Source organism: Psittacula echo, assembly GCF_963264785.1.
Source record: "Psittacula echo genome assembly, chromosome: 8".
NCBI lineage: Eukaryota > Metazoa > Chordata > Aves > Psittaciformes > Psittacidae > Psittacula > Psittacula echo.
Window position 1 is genome coordinate 9,114,180 of NC_137744.1, and position 17,811 is coordinate 9,131,990.

General features: G+C 55.1%; 1 protein-coding gene across 2 annotated transcripts; it reads right to left on the reverse strand.

Annotated features, from left to right (window-relative positions):
- Positions 1-8,811: 8,811 nt before the first annotated feature.
- Positions 8,812-17,519, reverse strand: AMER1 (APC membrane recruitment protein 1). Of its 2 annotated transcripts, XM_080624890.1 has the most exons (3): positions 17,393-17,519; positions 13,283-16,336; positions 8,812-9,792 (listed from the first exon to the last, which is right to left on the reverse strand). In XM_080624890.1, the coding sequence occupies exons 2-3, from the start codon at positions 16,264-16,266 to the stop codon at positions 9,753-9,755; spliced, it is 3,024 nt and encodes a 1,007-aa protein (XP_080481016.1). In that variant the 5' UTR covers positions 16,267-16,336; positions 17,393-17,519; the 3' UTR covers positions 8,812-9,752. The 2 variants fall into 2 exon arrangements, with proteins under 2 accessions (XP_080481016.1, XP_080481015.1); XM_080624889.1 differs by lacking the exon at positions 8,812-9,792 and having other exon boundaries at positions 12,638-16,336.
- Between the last annotated feature and the right edge of the window lie 292 nt (positions 17,520-17,811).

The window sequence follows — 17,811 nt, forward strand, 5'->3', positions numbered from 1 at the left end:
GATGCTTTAAACTAGATGTGTTGGGGGAGGGGGGCATCATTCCATCCCAACACACCCAGTCAGTTGCCAGCACATATAATAAATGCTTGGAGCAATGCAGAGATATTCCAGCCACTCCAGCCAATGAGCCGGCTTCATTTGGAGCTCGGCTCAGATGCCTCTGTACAAATACCCGTAGCATGGGGAACAAACAAGAGGAATTAGAGATGTGTGCACGTCTATGGGGGTATGATATAATAGGCATCACAGAAACATGGGGGGATGGCTCCTAAGACCAGTCAGTCTCACCTCTGTGCCTGGCAGAATCTTGGAGCAGATTCTCCTGGAAGGCATGCTAAGGCACATGAAAAACAACAAGGTACTTGGTGACAGCCAGCATGGCTTCACTAAGGGGAAATCCTGCCTGACCAATTTGGTGGCCTTCTATGATGGGGCTACAGAACTGATGGATAGGGGCAGAGCAGTTGACATCAACTACCTGGAACTGTGCAAAGCGTTTGACACTGTCCCACACAACATCCTTGTCTCTAAATTGGAGAGACATCAATTTGATGGGTGGGACACTCGGTGGATAAAGAACTGGCTGGATGGCCGCACGCAAAGAGTTGTGGTCAATGGCTCCATGTCCGGCTGGAGACCGGTAACGAGTGGTGTCCCTCAGGGATCAGTGTTGGGACCGGTCTTGTTCAACATCTTTGTCGGTGACATGGACAGTGGGATTGAGTGCGCCCTCAGCAAGTTTGCCAATGACACCAAGCTGTGTGGTTCAGTTGATACGCCGGAGGGAAGGGATGCCATCCAGAGGGACCTCGACACGCTTGTGAGGTGGGCTGATGCCAACCTGATGAAGTTTAACCATGCCAAGTGCAAGGTCCTACACCTGGGTCAGAGCAATCCCAGGCACAGCTACAGGTTGGGCAGAGAAGAGATTCAGAGCAGCCCTGCAGAGAAGGACTTGGGGGTGTTGGTGGATGAGAAAATGAACATGAGCCGGCTTCAGTGTGCGCTCGCAGCCCAGAAAGCAACCGTATCCTGGGCTGCATCAAGAGGAGCGTGACCAGCAGGTCGAAGGAGGTGATCCTGCCCCTCTACTCTGCTCTTGTGAGACCTCACTTGGAGTATTGTGTGCAGTTCTGGTGTCCTCATAAAAAGGACATGGAACTGTTGGAACAAGTCCAGAGGAGGTCACGAGGATGATCAGGGACTGGAGCACCTCCTGTATGGAGACAGGCTGAGAAAGTTGGGGCTGTTCAGCCTGGAGAAGAGAAGGCTGCGTGGAGACCTCATAGCAGCCTTCCAGTATCTGAAGGGGGCCTACAAGGATGCTGGGGATGGACTCTTCATCAGGGACTGTAGTGATAGAACAAGGGGTAACGGGTTAAAACTTAAACAGGGGAAGTTTAGATTGGATATAAGGAAGAAATTCTTTACTGTGAGGGTGGTGAGGCACTGGAATGGGTTGCCCAGGGAGGTTGTGAATGCTCCATCCTTGGCGGTGTTCAAGGCCAGGTTGGATGAGGCCTTGGCTGACATGGTTTAGTGTGAGGTGTCCCTGCCCATGGCAGGGGGTTGGAACTGGATGATCTTAAGGTCCTTTCCAACCCTGACTATTCTATGATTCTATGATTTACCTGTCTCACTGCAGAAGCATTCCGGCAGCTCCGTTTCCTTCTGCTCAGCTGCCAAATCCATTGCTCCAATAAAATCACTACTGTGTGGGGCTTCAGAAGACAAAACAATCCTTCCATACACCTCATTGCACCAGCAATGGCTCGTGCTCCTTTTTGAGCATCCCACCTCTGGAGTGGGCTTCCAAGTGTCTGATGCTGTGTCCATGGTTCAGATGCCAAGATCGCTTTATCCCAGGTTTAAAACTGATCCCCAAAATTACTGTTCACGGCCAGTTTTACCTCTATTACATGGTGCCTTGGTCACTGCAGCTCCCCTGCTTCCAAGGTCCAGATGCCAGCAGCTCTCCCAGATGCAAGAAAATTGTAGGACTCATTTGCTGTGTTTAATGGAAAACCAGAGTTGAACCTCTCCCTGAGTGAGCCTGAACTAAAAATCCTACCAGCTCCTCTCATCCTGGGGGTCTCATTGCTTCCTCCTTGGCACAGGGCTCTCATCAGCCTCAAAACTCCTAAAAGAAGGAGCTGAGGATGCTGTGTGACAACCAGAAATATTCCCAGGGTGGTCAGCGTTGGGATTCGGGAAGAGGGAAAAAGGCCCTCAATAAGAAGCCGTGCTGTGCCATCCGCCCTGGGGAGGGAAACAGCCACCAAGCAAAAATAACATGCTGCAGTGCCAGGGGAAACACTTGGGGTGCACAAGAGGAGCAGAAAGACCCGGCTTCACTCTGTAACCTCGGCATTCCTGGTGGTGTTGTTAATGTACAACCTACAGGCACACACTAAGGAGTTTTCTGTTTTAGACTGATCCATGGGTGGTTTTGGGAGGAAACAAGAAATCAGCACTCCTCCCTCCCCGGGCCTGGCTCAGCTCCAGATTTCACCTCTCTCCCCCCCCTTAGTTTCACACCAAGAGGCACTTTGTTATTGTAAACAAGTGATTTATCCAAAATGAAACAGGAGCCCTTAGACAATAACAGCACATCCTTGACACGACGTCAACACGCACACGGAATTTAACATCCCTGCGTTGCATAAAAGGCACAGGGAAAGACGTAGCCGAGCGCAGCAGGGAGGCAGGAGACGAGATCAAACAGATCACATCAAACAGAGCAAACCTCCCCATCAAAGCCAACACGACTTTGCATGTCACCGCTCAACAGCACCGACCCGGGGCGGAGGAGGAAGATCCTCAGACGTGCAGGAAGCACACACCGGCACCAACAAGTGAGTTCCTGCCTTCCCTCGCTGGGCCTTGGGTTGGACAGCACCGCTTATCCCCAGTGCCGAGCCCTCTGTATGGACACACAGGCAGGATTTGCCCCAGAAGGAAGGCAGGGCAGGGGCTGCAGAGCATCCACGGAGGCTGGCAGGAGGAGCTGCTGTTACAGAGCCCCATTGTGCTGGAATTCCCGAGGGAAGAAGTCAGGGTGGAGCCAAGCAGGTGAAAATTGAATAAAGGAGAAAGCACCCAGGGAACAGAGGTGAGCAGTGAAGGGAGGCAGCAAATCCCCACCTCCTGCAGCGCTGGAAGGGGTTAACCAGGAGTGGACAGAAGCTGGAATCCAGAGAAGCTGTGGCTGCCCCATCCCTGGCAGTGTTCAAGGCCAGGTTGGACACAGGGGCTTGGAGCAAGCTGCTCTAGTGGAAGGGGTCCCTGCCTGTGGTAGGGGTTGGAACTGGATGAGCTTTAAGGTCCCTTCCAACACAAACCAGGCTGTGGTTCTATGACACCGCAGCACCCTGAACAGGAGCCTACCTGCACTGCATTACATGGGGGATCAGCACAGCCCAGATGGCCAAAGTGGAGCTGAGCTCACCACCACCACCCCAGCAGTACGAGAAACCCTCTCTGCAGGTCCCATTGCAGCAGCACAGCATGGCCTCCCTCCCCATCTGCACCCGCTCCTGGAGATGCTAAGTAACGCCCTGGAAACCTTCCTGTGCACTTCCGAAGTGCAGGGAAGAGAAGGGAGCCTTCCTCAGGCAGTGCTTGGCACGAGAACAAACGCAGCCAGCCTCCTGTGGCTTTATAAAGCATTGGTTTATTTATCCATTGGTGTGTCCCTAGCAACCTGCCCTTTAGACATCCCTTCTCCAGGCATGGCAGCTCCTGCCTGGCCCCAGAGCACCCTTTAGGGACATTTGAGGTCAGCAGTGATGGCACCAAGTGCACTACCCAAGGGCCAGAAGCAATAACCCAGTGGCAGGGCAGGGGCTGGCCCCGTGATACCTGAGCAAGGTGAGCAGGATAAGGATGGTGCCCAAGGCACGTTCATGGTCATGAGGCAGCTCCACGGCCAGGCTGGGAAGTCAATCCATGCACTGGGGTCCGGGTCAGTGGGGTCCATGGCCAGGGATGGGCTGGGATTGAGCTACAGCCCCGCACCCCTACAAGACAGCCCAGGAAGGGCTAAAGAGCAAGGGCTGAGCTTAAATGGGCTCCTGGGCCCATGGGTGGGGGTCCCAGGTGAGGCTTCTCAGGGCCATTAAGGACTATTGGTGCCCTCAGTGCTCCGGTAACTGGCTCTAAAGCTGTCCTGTGGGAAAGCAGGGAGAGAACTGTGACACTGTGTGACACGGCTACTTGATGGCATGTGAGAAATAGTAGTTGTGGGCTCATCAGCCAAAGGCAGCTCATGTAGATAAAGAATAACTGATGAATAATGGTTAGATGCCCCAAATCACCCTGCTCTCTTGTCCAGACACTTGTTGGAAAAATAGGGAGGGGAAAAATAGGGATAAATAAGGAAAACCCATAAGGAAGCCCAAGTAGGGTGAGCAGACCCATGCAGAGCTGGGATCCAGCCAACAGTGCTGCAAAGCCAGGTTTGTGTCCCTCCAGCATGATGGAACATGGCTGATGTATTTTACAGGGCACCACATCACTTGCTGTGGGGTTATGTCTTAGAGCAGCTGGTGCTGAAGGCTCATGGACCAAGGCAGGCCGGACCCATGGGAGTGTGAAGCTCTGGACTGTCTCCGTTTCCCCCCATTGTGTCCCCAGAAAGCCCTGGGAAGGACTTTGGGGAACACTGGCTCAGCCTCACCGCAGCCGGATAACTGCAATAACTGAGCTCTCCCTTAGAGGTCAGCCCAGCACCAAAACTGGTCCGAAAATCCCGGCAGACGGGTGTGATTCCTGCCCAGAGCGGGAGTTTGATTCGAAAGCTCCTCAGGGAGCGCAGGGGTTGTCCCAGCACCTACAGATCTCTCTGGAGGGAGCTAAGAGCAGCCAGAGATTCAGGACCTTTCCCCAGCCCTCGGACCCAGGCTCAGATCAGCAGCTGTCCTGGTACCGTGACAGACTGGAGCAGTTCCAGGGGGAAAAGCCTCGTTAAAAGGAGCGATGCTCCGGGATGTGATCCAGCCCACTGCGACGGAGCAGCAGTTAACCAGGACTCAGTCATTCCCTGCATGAAGCCTGGTCCCCAGCCCCGTATCTCTTTGGCTTTCCCTGTTTCCAAGGTGAAACGTTATTTGCAGTTCTCGTGTTCCATCCCTGAAGACTTCAGGGGCACAAAGGGCTTTACCTGCCTGACAGTTTCTCCCATTAACAGCAATCCCATTAAGTAGATCCTGCCTGACCCCACTGGCTTTGTGCACCTTTGAAAAGGGATTTACCTTGACCGGCGCTTTCACACCCCGCACCCCCCCCCCCCCCCCCCCCCCCGCCCGAGCAGAGAGTTCTGCTTCAAGTGAGGATTTAGAGAGCTAAAGATTAAAGCCTGACAGAGCGGGTGGTGCAGCAGAGACAGTGGGAAGAGCTTCATGGCCCCAAATCCCCAACAACTGCCTGGATCAATGGGCTGGCCACTAATTATCACATCAGGCTTAAGAAACAGGAGCCAGGCTGGGCTTTGCCTGGTCCCAGTTGGGATCTCAGTCCCACGGGTCCCTCCAGCACCCACGTTATTGCTGAGCTGCACCCTAAGCTCAAAGCCCCAGAGCTGCCCTTCCCCAACCACCCCTTCCTCCACTGAGGTGAAGTTCACAGTCTTCTTGGTTTGGGGTTTTTAATGGGTATCCACAGCTGGGACCTACATCAGAGCCATGCTCAGCCCTGGAAAGACCCATTTTGCTCCAGTCTGGGAAACAAGAGCCACGAGGAATCCTGCAGGCATCACAGATGCTCGCGTCTTCCTGCTGGAGCGATGTTGTTGTGTTGAAGCTTTTTAAATGACTTCGGAATAAAAAGGGAATAAAAGAAGAAACACTTCAAAGTGTGGAACACATCTGCATGATGACAGCTGCCTGCCAGGGTGTTCCTGTCAGCAGAGCCTTGTTTGCACTGAATGAGCCAATTTGTATTTACTAGCAGGCAATTAAGTTTGAAGCATTCCCGGTGGGATGAGCCATCTCAAGTGTCCATCACACCATCTTCATCAGCACGGCTCCACTGCCACAGTCCAATGCTTCTCCTGCCACGTGTGCAGCAGGAAGGTGGTGCGAGAAGGGGAAAGCAATGCAGGGACAAGGTGGAATCATCTCCTGCAGCATCCCTCTGTCAGTCTGTGCCCTGGCAGTCCCTGGATAAACCAGTCCCACAATCCCAGACTGGTTTGTGTTGGAAGGACCTTAAAGCTCATCCAGCTCCAACCCCTGCCGCAGGGACACCTTCCACTACAGCAGCTTGCTCCAAGCCCCATCGAACCTATCACACCATTAGTTCCCAGTTGCCTCCCATTAGAGCCATCAAGCATAAGTAGGGGTGACCTGTGCAGAGCTCTGGCTGGTCTGTTGAGGTGCCCTGAAGCTTTTCAATGGCTACAGGCATCGATGGCTGTAGACAGCAGATGGTGGCTGTGCTCGACCTGGCACAGGGCAGTTTCCCTGATAGCTGATGCTCGGCCACATCTGGTGGTCCAGGAGCAAAATCAGTCACAATTGCAGAAAGGATGCTCCCATCTAAGGAGGTTTAGGGCAGCACAAGGAGGAGGAGAGGCAGCACACACCCCTGATTGCTCACAGACCCCCGCAGCAGAGGTTTGCCCTTCCCACCGGCATGATGGATAGCCAGGAATCTCCAGTGGATGGAGTGAGAAAAGAAAAAGCCTCCCCAGAGCATCTGCCTTGCAGCCAGGGTTTGCTCAGTGGCTGCTCCAGACTCATTAATGTAGCAACTCATCAGCACTAAGATAATTGCAGCTCTTTAAAAATGCAGTTTTTGCCTGAGGAGGGGAGGGAGGGAAGCAGGAGTCGTCTTCTGGGCCTTCTGATACATTTTGAAACCTTGGGATGATCCTGAGGAATGCATGAAACAGCATCCAAGCTACTGCCAGGATAGACGGTAGCTCTCCTCCGGCGGTATTCAGAGCAGGCTGGGTGGGAAGGATGTTCCCGGTATCTGCATCAACCTTACGGAGACACCCATCATCCCCACCCTGTGGTGCAGCAGGACCCCATGGCCAGCAGAGCAGGTGCCACCACAAATAGAACTGTTTGGGCAGGGAAAAGCCCCATCTCCGCCAGCTTCCTCATTTAATTTGCCCCAAAGGCAGCTGAGCCCTGAGCCAGTGTCCTGCATTACTGCCTGCCCCTCACCCTGCCTCTGGTCTGTGCTCCATCACACCTCAGACTGCAGATGTTCAGAGAAAAGCCAGTTTGGGGAGCACTGTGTCTGCACTAACAGCAGGAGAGGTTCTGTCCTCCCATACACACATGGGGTGATGCATCCCCATCGCTCTTGGTCATTGTTTCTATTCACTCAAAGCTATCACTTGGCTCAGGGTGTTACAGCAAATCTATTTCAGCTTTCCTCCCCAATTCCAGCATGAAATCACCCAGGCTGGGTGCTGAGGAGGAAGAGGAGGGGGTGAAGCAGGACTCATGTAGACGGATGGGTTTCTTTCATCCAGCAGAGCAGGCGCCTCAGCTCACCTCCACACCCTGCCCCATCCATCATCAGCCACATGCTCCCTACACACTCTTGAGCACCTCATCACCCAGAGCGGTGAGGCTGCTAATTAAAACCCATCGGGAATGAAACATTCATCAGCTATTAGGTGGGGGAAGCTGCAGTTCTCAGCAGTGCCCATGAGCACGTGCCATCGCCCAGGGGTACACACAAAGACACAGCAGAGCCGGATACAGAGACACAGCCTGGAGAAACTCATAGACCAGGGAACTAATGCTACTAAACAATACTGCTGATGAGTTTCCCTAGAAATGCTTATTACTTAATAGAAAAACAAATCAAACCATCCCTTCAACCCCTTCTATACCAAGAAACCTACTGGAGAGGCCAACCAAGTAGCACAGGGCAGAGGAGGAGGTAAAGGTGTCACTGGTTTTCCTGCTCCCATGGACGCCATGGAAATTCCTGTTGTAATATATCCTCACCACCATCAAAAGGGGCCAATAAGAAACCTGGAGAGAGGCTTTGGACAAGGGCCTGCAGGGACAGGGCAAGGGGAATGGCTTTAACCTGCCAGAGGGGAGACTGAGATGAGCTCTTAGGCAGAAGCTTTTCCCTGTGAGGGTGCTGAGGCACTGGCCCAGGGTGCCCAGAGAAGCTGTGGCTGCCCCATCCCTGGCAGTGTTCAAGGCCAGGTTGGACACAGGGGCTTGGAGCAACCTGCTCTAGTGGAAGGTGTCCCTGCCCGTGGCAGGAGTTGGAACCGGATGAGCTTTGAGGTCCTTTCCAACCCAAACCAGTCTGGGATTCTACGGTTCTATGGAATGTTGCTGGAAGGGAAGGAGCCCGGCTCGCTGCTGTGTGCTGCCTCAACCCTGGGAGGAGCAACCCCACCAGTGATGCCTCATTAACTCAGAGCCACACGATCTCTGCTCTCCATCACCCACATCAGCCCCGGCCACCACTCAAGTGCAGCGACAGAGAATGAGAAATGAAGAGGAAAAATTCACCTCTGGGGGCTGGTGTCTTAAATGATGGATGTTCTGCAGGGTTCATTTGGCCGGGTGTGGTACGGAGCAGCCGCGTGCTGTGCTCTCTGAAGCATCTCTTCTGTTGCCTTCTCCCACTGAAAAGCCACTTCACTTGCAAATAATCAAGAGATAGAAGGGGAAGAAAGATTAAATCAAGCATAAAATAAGCAGGAAGAAACCAAACCACAAGTGAAATCCAATGTTCTCTAAAAATCTGAAGTTTATTCATTAGAATTCAGTGAAAGGAACATTCACTTTGAAACACAATCAATACATTAGAAAGTTGAAAGGACGAGTAGCAATGAGACCAGAAAGAAAGCAAAATAACCCCAAATTCAGACAAGTTGGTCACTGGGGAGGAGCTGCCTCCGGTCCCAGCTCTGCAGTGGGGCAGCGTGGTCCTGGCTAGGGCAAGGGGAATCACTGTATTTCTGTATTACCAAGAGGCTTTTGTAGCTCATCACCCAAGCGAGGCCTCCAGAAGGACTCAGCACCCGGAGAGGAGCAGGAAGCTCCAGCTGGAGGAGAGGGAGCCTTAAGGGGCAGAGGGAATGTGGAAGGCAGCACGAGTCGGAGCACCCCAGGAATGTTTGCTGAGCAACCTGCCCACCCCATCCAAAGCCAAACACCAGTGGGTGAAGAGCTATTAAAGACATACAGATCTATGTAGAGCCCAATGGCTAGGCACCAGTTGCCGTCTCTGCTGGCGTTGGTGGGGTGAAAGAAGAGGAAAAATCTTGTTTTGGGCTGTAATCTTTTAGCTTTTCAGCACTTATTTTTCTTGCTGCCCACCACTGTTTGCTCACAACCACAGCCTTCTGCAGAGAAGCTGTTTCAGCCCTTACCCCTGTGCAGGGTTGCAAACTCGGCAGGGGCACAGCTCCTCCAGAGTCAAGCAAACGAAGCAGCACATTCATTCAACTAAGTGAAAAACACAAGCAAGAAGAGCCACATGCACCAGTGTTAGGTCTTATCTTACCAGAAGCTCTCCTTGCTTTCCTGATCCCAAAATTCAAGGTGCTATTATTCCAGGAAGATGCTTTGTTGATGCTGGCAACGCAGGCGGCTTGGGGCTGGAGCTCCCCAGGCTCCAGCCCGGCATGGCAGGAGAGGAAGAGAAGGTGGAAAGCCCTGTTAATCCCATGTGGATCCTGGGATTATGGGAAGAGCAATCCTCAGACATGGACAAGCTCCCAGCCCAGCCAGGGAGCACCAAGGGGAAACTCATCTCTGGCTTCAAGAGCATCGCCATGCACCAACCCACAGCATCTCCTGCCTGGGGAGTTAAGTAAAGCCACAGTTGGACAAAAGAATTTAAGCAGACAGAAGGGGAAGCCCCAGCTGAAATCTGTGGTTTTCTGGTTTAAAGACAACATTTGAGGGAGAAATCACCAAAATCCGCAAATTCAGATTAAAAACAAAGCTTAAAAAGTAAGAAACAGCAGTTGATGAGCGTGACAAAGCTGCCTGAAAGCAAAGATGTCCCAGCGGTGTGTGCAGAGAGGGGTGTTGGTAATGGGGTTTTGGAGCGGGCCCCGGGTATGGAGTGGAGCATGAGGTGACAGGAGGTGATTTCCTTGCATTGCACAGGCAGTGGGAGCAGCAGCAGGAGTTGCTTTTTCTCCATGGGAAGGGGTGAACCACACCGCTTCACCAGACACCGCACACGAGGAAAGGAACAGTCCGTAAAGATTCCCCATGAATAGAAAATGCCAAACTATACAAAAATAGATAAAATTGACCATTTTCTTATGTGTATAAAAACAAACAAACAAACAAACAAAACCCTAAAGTCCCCAAAATGCAATACAGAATTACTTGGTAGACTGACCCAATGTCAGTGGTTTCATCGCAGGTTAACAGCCATAACTCATCCCTTTGAGGCAAAACCTTCCATGCATTCCAGGAGTTCCTCAAGGGGAAATTCCCTTAACACCCTGGTGAGACAATCTGAAGCCCTTTTTCATTGAAAAGCCTCCATTACCACTCTCAGATCTGAGTTCCTCAGGTAAGGCAGGATCTGACTAAAGGATGGATCCAGATCAGGACCAGAAGCCCTGTTCCTGTTTATCCCGGGACAAGACGGGTGGTTTAGGAAGAGCAGCACGTTAGGCAGTGAAATCCAATCTCTCTACAGCAGTGATAATTTACAGGCTGGGTTAGCCCATTGAAAACTCTTCATTTCTTTGGGTTAATGGAGCAGAATATGCCAATAATCCAGCAAATGAGCTCCAAAACTGCTTCTGGAAAGCTCATTTAAAGCCAATGGATTTTTGCTTCATTTAGTTCCCATCCAATTAAGGGGAGAAACCTTTGGTATAAAGTCAGATTATCAAGTCTTGGCTGTATTGCTTTCACCCACTCGAGCCTAGAAGCTGTTTGCACTGAGCCTTCCCACGACGTACCTACAACCAGAAGGATTATTCCTAGAGACATGCGCTTGCAACGGAACATTCATTTGAGCACCGAGACACTTCCACACCTCACCAAGGCTTTGGCAAAGGCTGCACCATGGAGACACAAAATGCTACAAGAAACCCCCTGAAACCCACGAGGTGCCTTTGGTGACACGCTGAAATTAAAGAGTAATTAAAAAGCCATCAAGGAGCTGCTGTCAGGGCAGGCAGAGGCTGTGAACGCCTGCGTGGCCAACCGGGTTCTCCTCTGCAGGCTGGGGATGCGGAGCAGGAGCGGCTTCAAGAGCCAGGTTTGTCCCATGAAATCCTCTCTGGATGTGCAAAGGGATGGGAGGAAAGAAATGTGGCACTGCAGTGACTCTCTGGAGCAGGACTGGGACAAAACCACTGGAAAACTGAGGTTTCAGCCCAGGGATAGAGATGGGTCTACTCTAACCGCAGCAGTCTGCTCAGGGATGAAAACAATGAAAACAAATAGAAGCAGGCAGGCAAAGCCTGGCTTTACCTTTCCCTGCTCCTTCAACACACACAAGGACAAGGCAGTAAAGAATCACTTCTCAATAGGAAATACCAGCACCTCATTTTGCTTGGGAGGGGGGGACCAAACCCCAACCAGCTCCTTGGGCCTGTAAATCCGGCAATGCCAGGGAGCTGCTGAGGTTTCCAACCGGAGCCACATCCCTGCAGGGCTGTGGGTCAAGAGAGCAGCAGGAGTTGGCAGGAAAAGCAAGTCAGGGCCGGGAAGAGCTGCCCCTTGCCCTGCACTTTGCTCCGGAGAGGGGAGAAGACACCAGAGGCAACTTGGGAGGAAACTCTGATATTTCAGGTCGTGATCGTTCCATTTAATGCTACAAATTCTGCAGGAAAGAAAGCAGAAAAGGGGCAACTCGGGGGAGAACAAATCCCATTGTCAGGACCTGAATTAAAATGAGGATGCAGGGAGGGAGGGCAGGGAGGAAGCAGCTTTGAGAGTCATGGACAGGGAGGTTTGGTTTAGAGACGTGTGTTTGAGATCAGAGTGAGGACACGGGAGATGCCTCCAGGACCAACAGCCTCCAGCGGATGCTTGCAGGAGCTCGTCTCAGCTCGCATCCCTCCTCCATGCTCCTTCAAACAGGAAAACCAAATCCCAAACCTGCAGCAACCTCCAGCTCTTCCATCCCCTCCAGTCAGGAGGAAGAAGCCGTGGAGGCCAGCTGGGGCTGCCACATTCTGCGTTCCAACCAACAGAACACTTCCCTCGCATGAGTTTATGCAAAGAAAGCAACCATAAAGTAATGGGAATTAAAGAAACCAACCCCCAAACCTTCCTTCTGAAGGAAGTGACAACACCTGCAACTTCACAGCTACAGGCACGAGGCAGATTTAGCTTATTCCAAAGACCTCATCCCTGTGCCCATGGCGTGTGAGAGGCCAGGAGCCTGGGACAATGCACGGGAAAGGCTGCAATTGGAATTCTACACTGTGAAGACAGACAACGACAAAGAAGGTACTGATGCTTTGTTCTTAAGAGGGACAGCACATCTCTCCAAGCGTGGCATCTCTTAGCAAATCAAAACTAGACCTGGGGACGTGATGAGCACGCACACACCAGCTCCTGCTCTCCTTGGGGCCAGGGAAAAGAAGTAATAAATAAGAGCGTTACTGCAAAGTTCCCCTTTCAGCTGAGTGTCCTCCATCCTCACTCTGGAAACAACATCCCTCCTCCCCAAATGGAGGCTGAGACGGAGACATTCAGCATGAGCCTGAACCAAAGCGTTTCACCAAGAACAGGAAGACCCCCCCCCGATTTCCCTCAACAGCTTTCCCCAAGCTCCAATCCCGCAGGAAACCCCCAACCATGCCACGGGTCCATTCCCAGCTCTCATTCCAGCAGCAACGTGAGCATGCACGGGGGCAACAAGAAGGTGCCTCAGTGTTAACACACAAATCCCGCAGGCGATCCGGAGCCTTGGCAGAGCATCCGCAGCACCGAGAGCATGGCCAAGGCTGCAGCAGAGGAGCTCCTCAGCCCAGGTCTCATTTCAAGTCACTCACTGGTCTATTTCCTCCCTCCCTTTGCAACCACTGCCGCTCCCTCCGCGGAGCAGCTACTCGGGGTCGGTGCGGCTGAGGGCAGCGCTGCGGGTGCCGGCGGGGGCTCTGCCTTTCAGGGGCTCTCCGCAGCGCTCCGGGCTCTGTGTGGAGCCGCTGGGATGCTGCGGAACGCCCTGGGCAATGCCCACGGGTTTGCACTTGCCGCGCTTCTCCAGGGAACAAGAGAACCCGAAGCCCGGGGGCAGCTCGGGCTCTGTCCCACCCGAGGGTAACAAATGGGGCAAGGTTTTGGTGGCGGCTTCTCCACGGTACCTGTAGGAACCGGCTGCCTCCCGGGACCACCTCGCGTCAGGCTGCAGAGGCAAGTTGTGGGGCCTGAGCGGGTGCCTGCTCAGCTCCGGCTCCGGGGTCTCCCCAGAGATGCTCTGGGAAAGAGGCAAGAAAGGGGACACAGAGCCAGGCTGCTCCGGGGACTCCCAGGCACCATCCATGGCAGTGGCCGGAGCGAACCCCCAGAGCTCCATCCCCATGTCGGGGTCGTGCTGGAGATGCTGCAAGCCCGGCCAGCTCAACCCACCATCAGGAGCCGCCAGCTCGCCCTCCTCCTTGCTCCTGCTCCTCCTCGCTCCACCGTCCCGCTTCGCCCAGAGCCGGCCGGGCTGGGGGCCGCTCCTGGCAGCCTGGGGCTCAGCGAGCTCGAACTCCAGGCTCTCTGTGTCCAGTGACCGGCTCCTGCGGTCCATGGAGAGCGGCGCCATGGAGGGGCTCAGCCCGTGCAGGCGCAGGTGCCGGGGCAGGCTGGTGACGCCCCAGTCGCAGCTCTGGAAGGAGCCCGGGGCGAACCCCGGGGACATTCGCTCGTCACATTCAGCCAACGACTCCTTCTGCCCGTAGCTGTCCTCAAAGGCCTCGGCAATGTCCTCACCCGCAGTCATGTCAGGATGCTGCTCGCACTCCCCTTCTCCTTCCTGCTCCACATCGACCACGTCGAAGGTGACCATGGTGGGGAGGGCAGGGAGGTTCTGGGTGAAGGAGGAGCCGGAGGCCGAGCTGCCCAGGCTTTCAGACAGGCTGGAGAAGAGGGTCCCGCTGCTGGCAAACTCCACCAGCGCTTGCGAGAAGCTCACGGCGTGCTCAGGCTCGCTGCCTGCCTGGGGCTTGCTGCTGGAGGTCTCCTCTCCACCACCATCTTCGTCCTCCGGGAGCCTGTAGCCAGGGAACATCCCTGCTGTGGCTGGGGTGATGCTGCCATGGATGGAGTCCTGAAACAACCTATGGTCTGGGTCTGATTCGAACCCCGAGTTGTTCTGCACGAGCTGAATAAGGCAACTTCCAGCTTTTTGGCTGGTGTAACAGTTTTCTGGACACAGAGTCCCTGGAAAATCCCTCCACTCCGGATTTTCAGCTCTAGCCACAGAACCCACACTGTTACCCCCTCTGTTTGGGGCGTGCGAGGCCACCTGCTCACCACCAAGGCCACTCTTTTTGCCAGTTGAGCTGGCTGCTCTGGTTTTACATTCAACACACTGCTTCTCAAGAGGACAATTCTCCTTGCTGGGAACATCAAGGCGTTTCAAGACCGGTTCCCGCTGCAGCTCCCAGTACAGCAGCTCTTTCTGAATGGCCGCCAGCCCCTCTTCTTCCTTCTCCATCACCCCTCTTTTCTGATCAATCATCTGGATGAGGCTCTTCTCAGCAGGGAGGCAGAAGTCCAAGAAGTAGCTGAAGATCCCAGGGAGGGAGATTTTGCTCTCAAACAGGGATTCCTCCCCATGAGAGGGACTCATCAGCGTGTCGAACTCATAAAGTGCATCACCGCTGTAACTGTCCCGGGGCAGCCGATCCTTCTTGAGCTCACCCAGCCCATCCCCGGCGTCATCCTCTGGCCCCGGCGTGGTAGAGTCGTAGTAACCCTCGTCGCTGTTAGGGGCGGACTCTTGCTGGTCACTCTGTGGCGTCAGGAGGTCAACGCCATCCATCGCATCCCCTATGTAGGGGTGGGCTTCAGCCTCGTGCGAGGCGTGGGTCTCCAGGCTGCTGCTCGACACTTGGGCTCCGTAGCTCCTGTCCCCTGCCACGTTGCTGCTCCACAGCTGGTGGAGGTACTCCTCTGCCTCCTCGGGTATGGCCATCTCCTCCCCACCGCCCTGGTAGGTGACCAGGCAGGAGCTCCGCTTCACAGCATCTCTGCTGCGCTCCACAGAGATGGTGCTCTCGGCGATATCGGGCTCAGCGATGTCATCTCCACACCCCGTCAGGGAATCGAAGCTCTTCAGGGACGCAGCATCTCCCAGGATGAGGCTCAGCAGGTCCCCAGAGTTGAGGCAGGGGGGGTCGTTGTCCATGAAGTCCGGATGAAAAGCCAGCAGCATATTACCATGGTCAAACTCTGCGCACACAACAGCGTCAGCCTCTGATTTTGTATCCAGAGCATCCCTCTTCCCTGGCACTGTCCCTGTGTCACACTCAGAGCTGCCCTCAGCAGCGGTCAGGCAGCCGGGCTCGGCCTCCCCACAGTTATCAGCCGTGCCCACAGAGTGCTCATCCTCTGGGCCCCCTGAGCAGGCTGTGCCAGGAGGGATCGGTTCCAGTCCCCTTCCCTCTGCAGCACCGTGGCTCTTCACTGCCCCTCCGGGAGCTTTGCCGGCCTCCTCCGTGTCCTCACTCCACTCAGGCAGCTCGGCTTTCTCACACTCGGCCACCTTGCTCTTCCGGTGACGTCGGATGCTGCTAAAAAACCCTTTCAGGCCTTTTTTGGGTCTGGGAAGAGAGGATTTATCTCCACTGGGCTTTTTCTCACAGCCCTCAATGCTCCCGGGTGGTGAGCCATCCTGTTGGCCAAAATCACACCTGGCGCTGGCGTCTACGGCAACATGAGCACTTTGGGAGCTCGGCAAAGGGCTGGGATGTGGGTCCCTGCTCCCCTCCGCAGGGCTTTCCAGCTGTGCCCCACCACCCTTGTCATAAGCAGCACTGCTGAGCCCATCGTGGGTCTTACATTTACTGAGGCCCTTCTTAGAGTTTGCCTTGCCCTGGCCTTTGCTCCTGCCCCCAAAGAAGCTGGGCAGCGTGCAGATGCTCCTCTTCCCTCCAAACAGCTTGAACGCCGTCTTCTTCAGCTTCCCGGGCACTGGCTGCGGCTCCGCAGCTGCGATGGAGGCACTGCCCTGCTCAGGGAGCTGGTCCCTGCTCTCCTCCCGCTGCTGGTCACTGGCACAGGCCACCGACTGTGTCCTGGTCCGGGCAGGCTCCTCCGTGCAGCCCGTTTCCATGGCAGCTGCCTGGTTTGGGTGCATCTAGCTGGAAAGGGTGACTTTGGGAGGGGAGTTCTCTTCTGGGTGCGGAGATCGAGGCATCACAGCTGAGCTAAAGCAAAGAGAAAGGGGAGAGACGTGAGAGGAGGGCAGTGGATGGTGCAAAGCCAGAGATGAAGAGCGTGGTCACCAGCTGCAACTGGAGCTGCAAATGCCTCCAAAAGCCACTCAGCTCCTTCCGTTCCTTAAAATGAGCATAAAAAACATCACGCTGCTCAAATACACCAGCTTACAATAGCAGGAAAACCATTCCCACTGACCAGGGACAAGCAGCTCTCATCCCTGAGCCACCTCCCTCCAAACCCTTTGGCTTCCCGGCCCTTTTGCCACCAGATTCTGGTACCAGCCACAGCTGAGCTGGCAAACACAGGCTGGGACAGGGACCAACACCTGCCAAACCCCATCCCAGCCCTCCCAGACCTAGTGTCGAGCTACAGGGAGCATTCCAATGGAGACCCAGCCAGGATGCAGCTCATGCTGAGCACCTGCCCAGGAGGAAAGCTGCTCTAATGCACTTGTTAGCTTTTTTAAGAGGATTGCAGCTGTTTTCCAAACCATCTCTCCAGCGAGAGGGAATTGCATCCAAAGCACCCACAATGAACCACCCTGATCAGATTATCCCAGCAGCAGAGAGGGAGGTTTTAAATCTGATCCTGGATTGATGTTGGTAACATGAGAACTAAGATAATAACGTTTCCTTTGCCAACCTGAGGCTGGAGGCAGTAAATACGTAAAAAAGCCAGGCTGGACGGGGCTTGGAGCAACCTGCGCCAGCGGAAGGTGTCCCTGCCCGTGGCAGGGGTTGGAGCTGGATGAGCTTTGAGGTCCCTTCCAACCCAACCCAGTCCAGGTTGCTCCAAGCCCCGTCCAACCCGGCCTTGAGCGCTCCAGGGACGGGTTTAACCCCAGCCCCGCTCCGCCCCCCGGCGCTGGGCCCTGCGGAGGGGGCGGCGGGACCCGGCTCCCCGCTCCCAAGTGCACCCTGGGCACGGCAGCGGGAGGCCCCGGCCCGGAGCCGCGGGGAAGCGCGGCCACCACCGCGCCGGGCGGTAGCGGCGGCCCCGGGCCCGCCCACAGGAACCGCGCCCCCCCAACCCCCGGCACTCACCGGCGGCGCGGCGGGGCCCGGCGCGGTCCGCGGGGCTCGGAGGGGCCGAGGCGGGCGGCGGAGCCCGGGGCAGCCCAGGCCGAGGGGCCGCCGGGTCCGCGCGTCCGCCCGGCGCGGCCCGAGGGGCGGGGCCTGCGTCACGGCGGGGGCGGGGCCTCTCTGACGTCACAGACCCGCGGGTGGCACCGGGTCCTAATGCCCGCCCCGGCACACCCAGCCCTGCACACCCAGCTCATAGCACAGCGCGCAGCCCCTGCTCACAGCACCCATTGCACGGCCCCAGATGAGCAGCCCGGCAGCGGAGACACCTCCCTCCTCCTCCTCCAAAGCTCCACGTGTCCCTACAGCCACACACAGGCCCCACACGGGAGTGGCAGCGTGGACACTCCGAGCACAGGAGACACCCTCAGCTCCTCCCA